Source organism: Acanthisitta chloris, unplaced genomic scaffold, assembly GCF_000695815.1.
Source record: "Acanthisitta chloris isolate BGI_N310 unplaced genomic scaffold, ASM69581v1 scaffold1927, whole genome shotgun sequence".
NCBI classification, from domain to species: Eukaryota; Metazoa; Chordata; class Aves; order Passeriformes; family Acanthisittidae; genus Acanthisitta; species Acanthisitta chloris.
Genome location: NW_008680706.1, coordinates 43,755 through 58,135, shown reverse-complemented (window position 1 = coordinate 58,135; position 14,381 = coordinate 43,755). Strand labels below are relative to the sequence as shown.

The following is a 14,381-nucleotide window of genomic DNA, read 5'->3' as shown; positions in this document are numbered from 1 at the left end:
ATCCTTTTCAGAGAGCACAGACAGACACTAACCAGTTTGTCATGTTTCCAAGCTTTATGCCTCACCCAGACTAATCAGCTGCCATCATTGCTGCTTGAGTGACAAGCTATGAGGAACAAAGAAAGCTTCTTCTCAGGAAGATTCTGTGAGGACTGTGAGCAAGACTATTTTGTAATTATTTTGGAAGCAATAGTCTGCAAAAATTTATTATAGGGGCATCTTACGCATTGCTAGTAAGGATAACAAAATTAAGGGAGGTCTCAGTCCAGGAATTACTTAGAAATTCTACACAAAAAACCCAAAGCAAAGCTTCTGAGTACATCCACAATCATAAAAACCGAAGTTATATAAGTACTTGTGCAGCTCTAATCTTGGCCTGCTTCAGTGCACTTGAACTATTCATTCAGTTGTCAGCAGATGCAAGTTAAAACATGCTCTTCAAATCATTCTGCCTTCATCCCTCCCTGAGAGTGTCCAGACTACAAAAACTGTGTCATTCACTGGAACAAATCTTATATAAAGGCTACATTTGGAGAAAAAAATGACCCACTGATCAACATCCAAAAAACACACTTAATCAAAATACATTTTTGAGGAAGTATCTGGTTCTGTCCTTTACAGGTCAGCAAGTTTATTATCACCTTCCTTATCACACCAACAGAAGGGGAAGGTCCCACAGCAGGGCTGCAGCCACGGCTTCCACACCACATTGGACACAGAGAGCTGCTCTGGGACTGGGGTCAGTGTCTTGCGATGCTCTTCGATGGCTCTTCCAATCTTCCTTATTACAGTGTCAAAGAGGGGCTCGGTGTCAGCTGAGAGAGGTTTGGCTTCAGAAGGGTCTCGTGAGAGATCAAACAGCAATGGAGGGTCATGATGGGTCACACCTTCCCCAAAACATGGGCAAAATCCTCTGTCATAACAAGCCCCAGCTCCAGGAGGACTGAAGATAGGGGTCACATAATGAGCCTTCCAGATGGCTCCACCTGGCAGGAAAGAATCCCAGAAGGTTTGCAATGGTGGTTCTTACAAGAATGAGTGCAAGTTTATCTAGAGTTCATTTCTGGCTGCACTTCAGGTCTACACTTACTAGTTGATAGTATTGTAATTTCTTTTAAAATTGTCACATAATTAAACCAATAATGTAAAATTATTTTGAAATTTCGCCAAAGTTTTCAGCAAATATCAGTTATCACACACTTTGCTTTTTATGAAGACATGAAAAATGATTTGGGGTTTCCATGGCTTGCTTCCTTGTTAAGGTAGCAGGACAACAGACAAAGGGCTGAGAAAAGGACTCTTCTATGAGACAAGCAGAGTATGGACTCCCCAGGCCTTGCATTCACATCGAGACCCATCCTGAGCTCCTGTAGCCTGCCTGGCATTCCATGTGCCTTAAAGCCAGGAACAAACTCTTTGCACTGTACAATACAGGCAATGCTAGTAAGTTCTTTACCACCTTACACTTATAACTACTTGAAAAGCTGCAATCCCAGAAAAAACTGTTTTAGACAAATGTGCCCTTCTGTAGACTGAACCTCATTCTTTGGAAAGAAGCTCTGTACTCACTGTCCTTCTGGTGCCACCGCACAGCATGTAAGTGAATGCCACAGTAATGAAAGAGGAACTCGTGCTCCGAGTGCTCAACTGTTCCTTGCAGCAAAGGCATCAGGTCCTGGCCATCGATGACCCTAGCAGAAAAAAACAGAGACCATAAGAGTGAGATAAGCTATACAGGACAGTGTCCCTTCTGCACACCTCTTGCTGGAACTGGCAACTCTGAATGAGAAAGAGGCTTGTACAAGAGAGCAGGTAGGGGCTGGAACTCAAATGTAGGGAATTGGTGACTGAACTGTGCTAATACCGATGTGTCTAGAAAAAGAGGGGGACTGAAAAGAAGACATCAGACATTCTAAGAAAATGTGTTTCCAAACTAGATTTTCCATTTTTTGGGAGAGAAGGGGGAATAAAGATACTTGTGGCTGTACCTGTCCTGAGGCACTGTCCCTCCAGCCAAATGAACCACTGTAGGGTAAATATCCATAAGGCTTGTGGGTTCATCAATAACTGTGCCTGCAGGTAACACTCCTGGCCATCTAAATATCCCTGGGACACGGATTCCTCCTTCCCAGCCTCCCATAGATTTTCCACCTTTCATTAAAAAAAAAATCATTTAAAATAAAGAGAAATTTTAGACAAATGTCATTGTATAATGATAAACTAATGTTACCTTGATGAACCTTCTTTACTATTTTGTTTTTACTGCTAAGCTCCTTCTCCTCAGCATCAGTGAAAATGTGTTACTAGATCAGCCGCCCCAGAATGACCTTCATTTTTTCCTTCTTTGTTAGACTCTTCTATTATTTTGCAAACACACTGCCTATCAGCACTCAGTGTGGGTAAAGTTTTCATGCACAAAATTATTTCCCAGCCTAGTCCTCCTCTTTCTTTCACAGTCCTATAACATGCCCATTGTCATTAAAGCAAGGGTTCAGATGTAAAATGCAACTAATATTTAGTGAGAAGTTACACAATCTTAATAAAAATTAACTTGTGATCAGTTGCCTTGTGAGGAAATAACAGTTTGAGAACTCATGCTTCTAAAGAACACCTGCACAAGTTAGAAGTTGCCAGATTGTTAGTTGCCTAATTAGAAGGATACATTTTCTTCTTGGTGATAAAGCAATGTTACTTCTTGAGGATAGATCTTATCCGAGTCTTAGGGGTGTCCTAAGTACTTCATCAGTTGTTGCTGGGTTGTCACTGTCCCTGACAGCTCTCACCTTTGTATATTCCATTCCAGCCACCCAGCTGCCTTTTGCCTTCTTGTCTTTCCAGCCATCCACCATGATCAGAGGCAAAGTAAACTAGTGTATTATCTTTCAAGCCTTCCTTGTCAATGGCATCTAGAACCCGGCCTGTAAACACAAAACTATGTGTGTATTAAAAAGCAAAAATATTGCTTACATTACATAAATTTTAGCCTTTGAGCTGTAAACATTCATCAATGTCATTTCTTGTCTATGTAGAGCTGCTCATTGTTTTTTAAGACCAAGATTTGTAGTTGTGATTTTACTGTCTCTAAAAGCACAGAAAATTTGTGATGTGCTGTCACCCCTTTATTAGTGGTATTTTAACAAAGGAGTGCAAGAACCACAGTCAAAGACCAGAAACCTGTATTGTAGAGGGCAACAGAGCCATGCACTGTAAAATATTGGAAAGAAAGCATGATCCAAGACCCCAGAATGTTAGATTCTGCATCGTGAGAAAGGAGGACAAAATGTCATGTGTCTTTATGAACAGAAAGACTCATTGTGTCCAAGACTGGAGAAAGCAAAAAGCCAATGCTATAATTCAACAGTGCTAATACAAGATCCACAGATGTTCATTAAAAGCTTAGGACTTTTTCCTTCTTGGTTTTAACTCTCTTCCTTGTTCCTTTAATAACAACTGGTTTTATTACATATTTAGACCCAGGTATTAGATAGTTGGAGACATTGCTATTTGTTATGGTGACTTACCCACCATCCAGTCCATCTCCTCAACATTGTCTCCATATAAACCATGTCTGCTCCTCCCAAGAAACTTCTCTGTGGTGAGGAGAGGTGTGTGGGAATGTAAAAATGAAAGGAAGAGGAGGAACGGCTTGTGTTTATTTCTAAAAGACAGAAATCAACACTTGGTCATTAGGGAGGAAGGTTCTCAATGCATACAAAGGTCAGTCATAATGAAGAGTGGTATTGTTTGCATATGGATATTTCAACAATCTCTTCAGAAACATCTTACTTTGTAAGATATTATAACCCAGTGATGTCTGATAAAATAATGTTTGGCCTATATAAAATGACCTGTTCCCCTGAATCATGGATAGAAGAGTTTTGGTTTGAAGCTCCACTTTCTGCTATTGCAAACCACCAGCGTGGTACTGAAGTGAAAGCAGCAGGTTCATCTCCTGCCAGCTGTAGCACATGTATAGTCCATATGATATGGCTACATCACAGCTCTGCTTCTCCTTCCCTGATCCACACATGCATTTCTGACATCAGCTGGTATTCCTTGAAGCTGCAAGGTTGGTCTCATTGATGTGCACACATATTTCCTCAATATAGCCTTGAAATATTCAATCCAACCCATGGAAATTAGGAAATGTTATCAGGTTTAGTGAATCCAGGAATAAGAGACATCCTTAAGTAGCAGGTAATATTTAATTTAACAATATGCTATAATTATTTATATTATTTACAATTAATAAGCATAATAATACTTGTAAAAATTTCACATGGGAAAGTGCTGTTTAAAAGCTGCAAGATGGACAAGAATCAGCAAATTCATGATCAAAAGAAACCCACTTTACCTTTCAATGAATGAAATGGACTCTCTCAAGATTAGGGATGTAGTTCTGGCTGTCACCATTGGCTGCTCAGTGACTTCATGGTTTCTCATCATAATGCAGTTCCAGTGTCGTACAAACCCATAACTTGAGAACCAGGATATGAAGAACAGGAGAGTAAACACAGCAAGGAAGGTCAGTGTTTTCCAGTGGACTGAAATCAATCCGATCAGTCTTCCCAGGGCAGCAGTGAGTGTAATGAGGACAATCATTTGGGTGGAAAGCCAAAGTTTCCTTCTAAAGGCTCTGTCCATCTCTGGTGTTTCTGTTGGTTGGCAGTCACTTATTAGAGTGAAAGGCATCCCATAAAAATAGTCAAATCCATGTTTTAAGGGGTGATGACAATGGTCATTGCGGGATTCACAGTTAACACCTTGATGCCACTTCCCTGAAAATACAGATTATTAACAGGTAAAGAGAAAATATTTTTTTTAAATAGACTTTTCTGACAAAGTTATTGGTGCCCTGTACACATATTCATGCCCTGTAACTTTAGAATATGGAATCATCAAGGTCAGAGGAGACTTCTAAGATCAGCTTGGTTGGACTTCTAAGCCTGCCCCTTTGCTGTTACGTTTGATGAAAAGTAAAAAAAATGAACTACAAAACAAACACAAAATTAGGGAAAGTTCAGAACTGAGCAAAAATGTGCAGCCTTCCCAGAGACCTATCAGGTATGAAATAAGAGGAAGACATCCTTTGTAAGCACAGGGAAAAATAACATTGTTCTGTTGTCTCTTTACCTTCAAGGTGCTATGAAGAATTACTTCTGGAAAGTTTTGAATGTCTTGATGTCAAGACTATGGAGCCACTCAGTGAAATGCTGGTGCCAGACTGACAAGGGTAGCTATGGATAGATTAGTTAATTAACTGTCAGCTCAGCATTTGGTTTGTCAGGGAAACCATCAGATCCTGAAGAACTGGAGCTCAGGGAATCAGGATTTGTCATGAAGCTTAACAATTGTATGTAACTTCAACCATCATTTTATCTCCATGTACTGGATGAGATTTTTTTTTCCATTTATCTGTATTTAATCAATTTTAAAAGGTTAAAGCCTCTTTCTGTTAAATACTTTAGTCCTCATATATCAGAAGGAACATCTCCTTACTTTTTTCAATGCAATTTGTTCCTTATTATGAACATATGAGCTGCTGTGCTGAATGGCACAACAAAACCACACTTTTGCTTCTCCTCCAGTCTATTCAAAGAGACTGCTTAGGCACTTATCTGGAGACACAGCAAGTTGGCTCATTTGGCTCAAATGGATATTTGAAGGTCTCTCATATATCAGAAGGAACATCTCCTTACTTTTTTCAATGCAATTTGTTCCTTATTATGAACATATGAGCTGCTGTGCTGAATGGCACAACAAAACCACACTTTTGCTTCTCCTCCAGTCTATTCAAAGAGACTGCTTAGGCACTTATCTGGAGACACAGCAAGTTGGCTCATTTGGCTCAAATGGATATTTGAAGGTCTGTGAATATTTGAATATTTGAATCAAGTGAAAAAAATCTACCCCTCATTAGAGAGATACAATTTAATTGTATTTTATCATCTCTGATGTAATAAAGAACTTGGATACCAGATCTATAGATCAAAATGAACTTTTAGAATTTCACTTGCAAACTAATTTTCAACTGTTTCTGATTGTGGAGTAAGGAACTGTGCACTTACAGGAGGATTTTATCCTAAACACTATGGTTCTCTCTGTTACCAATGTGTGTATTAGCAGCCACCCCTAAGCAGGTTTCAATAGAGTTGCTGTGCATTACAACAGGAGCAGAAAAATAGCTACTTCAGAAGAGAAAAATTGTGGCTTTTTGGATATAAATATAAAGAATGAAGTTTTATTCTAGGTGGATGAATTGCTTTTAGTTAAAATCTCTACTGAGTTCACCTGTTGACACATTTAGAGCCAGAATGAAAACAGGTTTGTAATCAATACATAGATGCATTGGTCATAAATACAGGTGCAGCTAAAGTATCCTTAGAATTCAGGTGCACTCCAACACCTAAATCTCCAGTTGAGGTTGATAAAGGCTTCTGATATGTTAGAAAAGACTCACATCTCCAGGAGACAAATTAGGTGTATAATTAAGATAAATTGATCTCTGAGGGTATACATTATACGACATTGGCTTTCTGACTACAAAGCACCTGCCCTACAAAAAATCTCATTATCACCTCATGCTGCAGGTTATTAAAAGGATTTAACTTTGCAATTAAACTGTTTCTGCTCAGGGCAAAACAATCACAAACCATTCAGGTGAGACTACTTAGTGCTCATTCAGCTGTGGTGACATGGGTAGATGTTGTGCTAAAATGTTTTGCTTCATGACTTGGATGTAAAGTTCCTGTGGGGTTTTGTGTGTCACTTAGCACTGACGTTTTCCATCATCCCCTACGGTGCAACTAATCAGGATCTGTCAATCCAGTTAAACTAAGTGGTGTTTTTGGTATCTATAATGTGATTTTAGCTGAGATGTCCACAGGGACAATCCCAGCCCATTTTGCTTCTAGGAGCTGTGCAGCACAGACTCCCTGCAGGCCAATGCTCTGGGGAGAGTGGAGACAAATCTGATTGTTTTGTTAGTGATTACACACTGAAACCAAGCTGAAACATGCAGCTAGTAGACATGGCTGTTTTATGAACTGATTAAAACAACTGAAATATTATTGCTACAAATGACTGGAGATCTGACAGGGAATGGAGCTTCAGTAATGTAGAATTTAAAATGCTTGGAAGGCTTCTATTAGTTTTGTCCTGTATGGTTAGATTTATTCTGTTGAATGAATACAAATGTATTTCTACAGCAACTTTTAATAATACGTTCAGTTGGTTTGTGCAGCCAATATTTTTATGTGTCAGACATAGATTTTGGATTTTGACATTTAGATGCTTGGATGAGGTAGGGCAAATAGCTGAAAATGCAGCTCAGGAATGTTTGTGTTTTATCAACTGATGGAACTATGTGACATATCTAAAATAAAGAACTATTTGAAACTGGATCATGAACAAAAGTTAGAACTGTATTAAAAATAGTGCTATAAAATATAAAGAAAAATGCATTCACATTAATGCTGAGGGAGGCAATGTTTTGTGGGCTGTACTGAAGTCTTGGTAACTATAGTGGTTTGCTGTAATTGAAGAAAAAACATAATTACTTTGTTTATGCTTTTGAAAGGCCAAATCTTGTGATACTATGAGTTCTCTCTACTGTTATAAGTAGCAGCTGTTCCCTTTGGTTGAGAATGTGCTCTGAGTTGTGTAAAACATCATCATGCACATTTAAATGGCACCATGTTTTTTGGCTTTTTATTAAATTGCATCAGAATAATTATTGTATACCTGGTGCAACAATATTCAGAAAATATTAATGTATTTTTCATTATTTATTTTCACAACCACAGCTGTGATTGAAAGCAGGTCAACAATAAAGACTGTTCTCTTTATGAGATGTCTGCTCTTTTAAGGGAGGTATTTTTTGGTCAGTATTTCTTCTTAGAAGATACTCTTAAATTGGGAAATAGAAATATTAAAACAAAGGTATGAACATTTCCTAACTAAAACAAATGGTTTGAGTGAGATGTGCAGGTGAAACACATTCTAGGACATCTTCAGGAGTGTCCCCATACCTATCAATCCTGTGCTGTAGCCTTGTTGCTGCAGTATTTTGGCAAAAGTGGTTTCATTTGGAGGAAGACCTCCTGAGCCAGCAGTCCAAAAAATAACGCGATAATTGTTTACAGCATCCATCCCTGAAAGTACATGAAAAAACAATCTGAGTAAGTGTAACTGTAGAGTACCTTAATCCAACATACCTTGTTCTTTCCTGATTTCATTGAAATAATAAACATTTCTCACAATGCTGTTTGTTTGGGGACATGAACCTAGGACTCTGGACAAGATTAAGAAAAAGTTAAGCTTCTCCATAATACCTATTCTGAGACCCACAGAATAACTATCTAGCACTGCAGTCTTTTCCTCACCTGCAGGTTTACACTGTTATTTAGCATTATATACTGCCATAACCCCATCATACAGCATTATGTGACGTTCAATCTGTCATGGTTAGCATTGAACACCTCTGGCCCAGTTTGGCAGTGGGAGAGGGTCTGTAGAAGCCCATGTGCATTTTTAAGCTATCTGTCTCAGTGGGAGCTGTCATGGTAAAAGTAGGATGACATATCAGCTTCAAAATGCCTTGGGAATGAAGGCTCTGAAGATAATTTGCCATAGAACAAGCATTTGAGAGCTGCTGTTAGAAACATGCAGAGCTATTTGTTTTTCATACCTCTTCATCTCAGGGATGCAGTTTGACAGGATAGTATTTTTTCTTCAAAAAAAGTACTGGGAAAAATAATATAGCTGTCAAACTGTTACTTCATAGGATGGATGAATTCTGATAGGTAACAAAGCTTTCCCATAAATGACTCGTTCTGCACTTTTACTGTACGAAAGGGACACACATTTGCACAGATGTATTCTGGTCTCTGCAGAGCTGAGTTGTTTCTGGTATCTGATTAGAATGACAGATATTAATTTAGAAATGACAGAAATTAATATAACAAGTGCTTTAGAAATGTGCTGTTGTTATAATTATTCATGTTTTGGGTAATGACTTTCCTGAATGTAAAAAATTGCTGCAATCTGTACAACAGAGCACCAAAAGGCAACCAAAGTTGTGACCTGGGAGTGATTAAAATGCTCTGTAGAGCTGGTTCTTCTCTGCTCTGCCTGCCCCCAGGTCAGTTCATTGTACCCCATAAATATAGATGTCACCTCAAAAGTCCTAGGCCTAGCTGACATGTCTTGTGTTCCCCTGTGAAGGTTGACATGCTTCTGGCACTCCTGCTATTTGCACACCCTCATTTCTTTTGTACCCGTTGTATGACATTATTCTCCACAGCAATAAAGCAATGTTTAAAGGTTGCTTGGCTTTGCAAGGCAAACCTGATCGGAGGGGATATCTGCCAGTGAGGAAAGCTGCCCTGCTGGGGGTGCAAAGTGGAGCTGCAGCAATGTGTTGGGTCAGTTTCACTCCTTCCTTTGCCAGGCGATCAATGTTTGGGGTCCTAAAATGCAACCAACACCATCAGATATCATTCAGAGTCTCTTTCAGGAGAATGGGGATGAGGAATAATATACTTACCTTTATTCTGGGAAGTTTCTTCTATTTGAAGATGGCCAGGAAATATTTTTTTTTTAATTTTATTTTAATTTCTCAAGTGATGGGGAAGTACTTTTTTTTCTTTTCTTTCTTCATTAACAGTCACTATCTAGATTGATTTCAAGCCAATCATTCCTTCTTTTTTCCCATGTCCTGTGAAGGGCCTTGCAGAAATCCTGGCTTCATAGAATGGCCTGGTTGGAAGGGACCTTAAGTAATGTGTAGTTCCAAACCTCTGCCGTGGGCAGGGACACTTTACATTAGACCTGGTTGCTCAAAGCCCCATCCAGCCTGGCCTTGAACACTTCTAGGGATGGGGCATCCACAAGTTTCCTGGGCAACCTATTCCAGTGCCTCACCTCACAGTAAAGAATGTCTTCCTAACACCTAATCAAAACCTTTTCTCCTTCAGTTTAAGGCCATTCCCCCTTGTTCTATCACTACCTGCCCTTGTCAAAAGTTTCCCTCCAGCCTTCTTGTGAGCCTCCTTTAGGTACTGGAAGGCTGCTATAAGGTCCCTCTGGAGCCTTTTCTCCTCCAAAATATTTTAAAAAGATATTATTCTTACCCAGGGATGAGGCTGGAAGAACAGATAATCAATCCCATGGGGCTGAGAAGAGCTGCCTCTGTGCTGGAGACCTATGCTTTTTGTCTCTTCCTCAAGAAGCTCCATAACTTCTATGAAACATGGATAGACCTTCCATCCCTCCAGAACTGCATTTCCTACACCAGCTTTTTAAAGAGCAGCATATCATTCCATAGTGTAATGGCAATTTATTTGCCACAGGGTGACAATGCTTGACTACACAAGATTCTACATGACTGTATCCTACAGCTACATAATGAAGTAAACAAGGTACTTCTCATGACATTTTAAATTAAGGGAAAAGGAGCAAAATGGAATTAAATCCTAGATGTTTTCACACTGTAGCAGCATTCTCTTGTGGCAACATGAGTTAAGTGTAGATGAGAGGAAGATATTTTGCAAGAAACTGGCAACCAACAAAGCCAGGCTTGCCTGGCACACTAGTTACAAACAAGATAATATCTTACATTTCAGAATGCAATATACCCCTCTTTCAGTTTAAGGTGTGTCTACTCCTATTTTAAATTAGATTCAGCTTCAGTTTTACAATTTTGCTCTTGCAATTGTTAGTTCAATGGTGTTCACCGACAGACAAAATCATCTGTAGGATTTCAAAAGATCCTGGATGTTTTGTTACTTTGTTCTGGTAATGTAATGGATTCCTCCCTCAAAGACATGCTGCAAAGAAACAACAACAGCATCAAGGATTCAGGTCTACAGCCTTTCACCAGTGGTGCTGTTCAGTGTAACTTGGCAGAGCATTATGTTCTCACCATTTAGCAAAACTGCTATCTCAGTTAGCTGATAAACATTGGGAAGTGGACCTAGTGCCTCTTTCAGAAGCAAGCTGCTGTTCCAAACTCCTGCCATTCTTAGTGCTGCAGAGAGCCAATTGCTAACAGACTGCAGGGGCTTCGTCACCCCACTAGTAAACCCCAAATACACCTTGATAAACAAAATCCATGCCTTGGGGATGATTCCATGGAGGCCTGGCCTTGCAGAGCCTCATCAGCTGCCTATGATCACCAGCTGCCTATCAGAAACTTGCTGACTGAAGCCAATCAGAGTGAGATTCTCTGAGAGCTTTGCTGGGTGAGGGGAGTGATCATAGCAAATTTGGTTTTGTACAAAGAAGTAACAAGCTGGTAGGAAGCCAGCAGACAATACTGTGGCAGGATGTTCAAAGAGAAGGCAAATTCTATGTCCTTGGGGCTGAAAAGAGAATTATCTCCTAATAATATAAGTAATTGCAGTGATTTAACTGTATTTTGATGTGAGACTGGGAAAGAATGGCAAAATAGATTTAAATGAGGTCATGAGGCCTGATATGTTAAAAAAGGGACAACAGTTCTATCTTTGGGTATAGCTGTTTCTCAGTGTTAGGTAATTAAGAAATGCACAAGAACTATTGACATACTCCCAGAGTAAAGCAGCTCCTGGTTGCAGAGCTGGCCTGGGAATGCCCTCTAGGCTATGAGATAATCCCGGACAGAGGGCTGTAGTTTTACATGAAATAACACACCAGCTCTGTTCAGTTACTCTGTCTCAGCTTCCTTACCTGATAGTATCATTCCCATAGCAACCTACGTCCCCTATGCCAAGATCATCAGCCATCAGCAGGACAATGTTTGGCTGGGTGACGGTGGAAAGCTCTGTGAATGGTGGCTGCAGAAGCAGACCAAAAATCAGGGGTGTGGCCAGGTGGGACCTGAAACACAGAAGAAGGAAAGAAGGCAATGACCTGCCCATTCATCACTCCCCTTGCATGTGGCTGCAGACCAGGACACCCTCTGCCCAGTCACAGGGGGGTGCTAAGTGTTGATCATTGGCCTAGTCAGAGGTAACAAAAAGGAAAATGTCAGGACCATAACTTTAAAAATCTCCTTTTCTGATTGTTTCCAAGTTTCCTGTGAGCAGTCTCACATGGGAATTTATGCATGGTACATGACATGCAAGTGATCTTTCTTCAGTGGCTTGGGATGTTTTTTAGGAGCTGGTCTGGGAAACAGAAAATGTGATCAACTTCCTCTGACGTCTTTCTTGCCCAGACTGGGACCTTTGTATTGTGAAAAAGTTATGAACAAGAAAAACAAACAAACCAATTAAATCACTTTGTGAGTATACCTTTTATGGATAAACAATGTTATTCTTTTATAACACTGTATATGCCATTATTAAACTTCACTCTCTTTACATCTAAGTATGATTTGACAGTAATTCATCTTTTTTTTCTTACCAATAAGATGTTAGTTGCCAAATCATTTCTGCATTGAAGCATTCAGATCCTGCAAAACCAAGACAGAGAGCCTTGTTATATTGCTTCTTCCTAGTAGTCTCTGTGATAAAAATAGATTAAAAGCTCAATCAAAGTCTGCCAGAATTCTGTTTTATTTACTGCAGTACATCTCAGATAGGATCCTAAATGAAGAAGAGTAAAGGCATTAATTTTACTTTTGATGCTTAGCACTTCTTCACTTCTTAGAGGAATTTTTTTGTGTGTATAGAGAAGTTTATCTTAAATAGCAAAATAATTCTTTTTTCTTACACAACTCAGCTGTATGAAAAATACTGTTGAGAAAGGAAAATAAGAGCTTTTTAAAATCCAGTCCTCAATAAAGTTTATTTTTCTGTAATCATAGTGAGAGTAGCAGCCTGCTGCTTCTTCACATAATATGCCAAGTTTCCTTTTGGGGTTGTAAGAGGTATTTTCAGTTGTACAAATTCTAGTCTTCTTCTTCTTCCAACAATGGCATTTGCTTAGAAGAAACTGAATTTGTGACCTCTTGTTGTTTGGTTCTGAGCTGAGCCTTTTCCATCTTGTTATGTGTCAGATTTCAAGGTATGATGCTCTCCCCTCTCTGCACAACTTTCTGCATCAATTCCTCTGGGGCTTTTCTTTTCACTTCCTGGACAAGACAAACTGTTTAAAGACTTTGAAATAAGGTCCAAATTATTTTGGTTCAAAAGCTGTAAAATTTTATCCTATGTCTGGTTGAACTGTCCCAAGCATCTCAGTTTTAGAAATTATGTTCATTTCACATTTTGTTTTCCAGAAATGATAGTATTTAGCAGCTTGGTTAATATCCACAGTATCCATCAACACTACAAGCTTCAATGGAAAATTTAAGTTTCTATGCTTAGAAAATTCACATCCAAACACTTATCTACAAGCACCAGTGCTGATGCAGCAGCACTACCTACAGACACTGTTTCCTGCATTTGAGTGTGCACCTTTGCTGCATCCTAAATAGGTATAGAAAATGTACCCAAGGACATCTCAGCCATTGTTTACATACTATGTGCCTCCAAAACAGTTGAAATAAAAGGGAGTTGGAAATACTTTCATGTGCAATTGATTGTCACTGCCTGTACCTCACAGTAGAGAGACACTGATTTAAAGCACAGCTTGCAGCTCAAGACTGAGCTTCCTCACAAGTTGCCTGTGAAATTGCAGGTAATAGACATAAAACATATACCACACTGACTGGTATTATTCCTGACAAGTCTTTTCCTTAGTAAAAGGTGATAGGAGTCCAGGCAGAGAAAGTTTAGCAGCTTTGGTGGGAGCAAGAGGGACTGTGAAAGGAGCTTGCCCTGTTGTGAGCAGTAAAGGGGAGCCCAGGTCTGTGCACAGACAGCAATGAGGCTCCTGGGGCAGCAGCAAACAGGTCACAGGATGCCTTTGTGTGGCCTTTTGCCAAAGTACTGCTGAAGCCATGCTGCAAGCAAAGAGTCTCCTCTGCTATCTGAACTGAATTCAGCTTAAAGCAAAACTATTTCCTCCCTCCCCCTTTATTTAATACTTCTCCCAAAGTAATTTAGATTTTATCCCTTTCTTCAACCATTTTAATAATCCTAGGAGGGGGTATAGCTTGCACATCTTCCATATTTTATTAATTGTTTCCTTGTACTGATTGCAATTTTATAATCAGTCTTTCTATTTCTGTCAAAATACTTACAAGATACTGAAATCCCAATTCAAGACAGTTTGCATAAGAGAAAACATTCATATTTTTAGATGTACTCAGATAAACATTTCACAAGAACAACACCCATTTGTGGCATAAGTTTGGCAACACTCAGGGAAGTGGCACGGTTAATTCCACTCAATTCAGTACTGTTCAGCCTGTGAACATTTCTTTTAAATATTCCTATTTTGTAGATTTGATATAAAGAAAAGAAAGGCAAGACTCATGCTAACAAATTGCCTGCAGCTCTCACTTTGTACAC

At 39.4% G+C, this 14,381-nt stretch overlaps 1 protein-coding gene across 1 annotated transcript; it reads right to left on the bottom strand.

The window, feature by feature from the left end:
- Positions 1-603: 603 nt before the first annotated feature.
- LOC103805145 (arylsulfatase D-like) lies at positions 604-12,430 on the bottom strand. The gene is made up of 10 exons (XM_009077780.1): positions 12,388-12,430; positions 11,710-11,859; positions 9,349-9,470; positions 8,031-8,153; positions 4,355-4,778; positions 3,522-3,658; positions 2,784-2,918; positions 1,989-2,151; positions 1,570-1,691; positions 604-986 (listed from the first exon to the last, which is right to left on the bottom strand). Exons 1-10 carry the CDS (start codon positions 12,411-12,413, stop codon positions 616-618), a joined length of 1,773 nt encoding a protein of 590 aa, XP_009076028.1. The 5' UTR covers positions 12,414-12,430; the 3' UTR covers positions 604-615.
- Between the last annotated feature and the right edge of the window lie 1,951 nt (positions 12,431-14,381).

Excerpts from the sequence above, each read along its gene's own strand:
- LOC103805145 (XM_009077780.1), bottom strand. The coding sequence starts at position 12,413 with ATGATTTGGCAACTAACATCTTATTG. Across the intron at positions 11,860-12,387 it reads TGGCAACTAACATCTTATTG|GTCCCACCTGGCCACACCCC; the intron begins GTAAGAAAAAAA and ends TCTGTGTTTCAG. Across the intron at positions 4,779-8,030 it reads CTACAGCACAGGATTGATAG|GGAAGTGGCATCAAGGTGTT; the intron begins GTATGGGGACAC and ends CTGTATTTTCAG.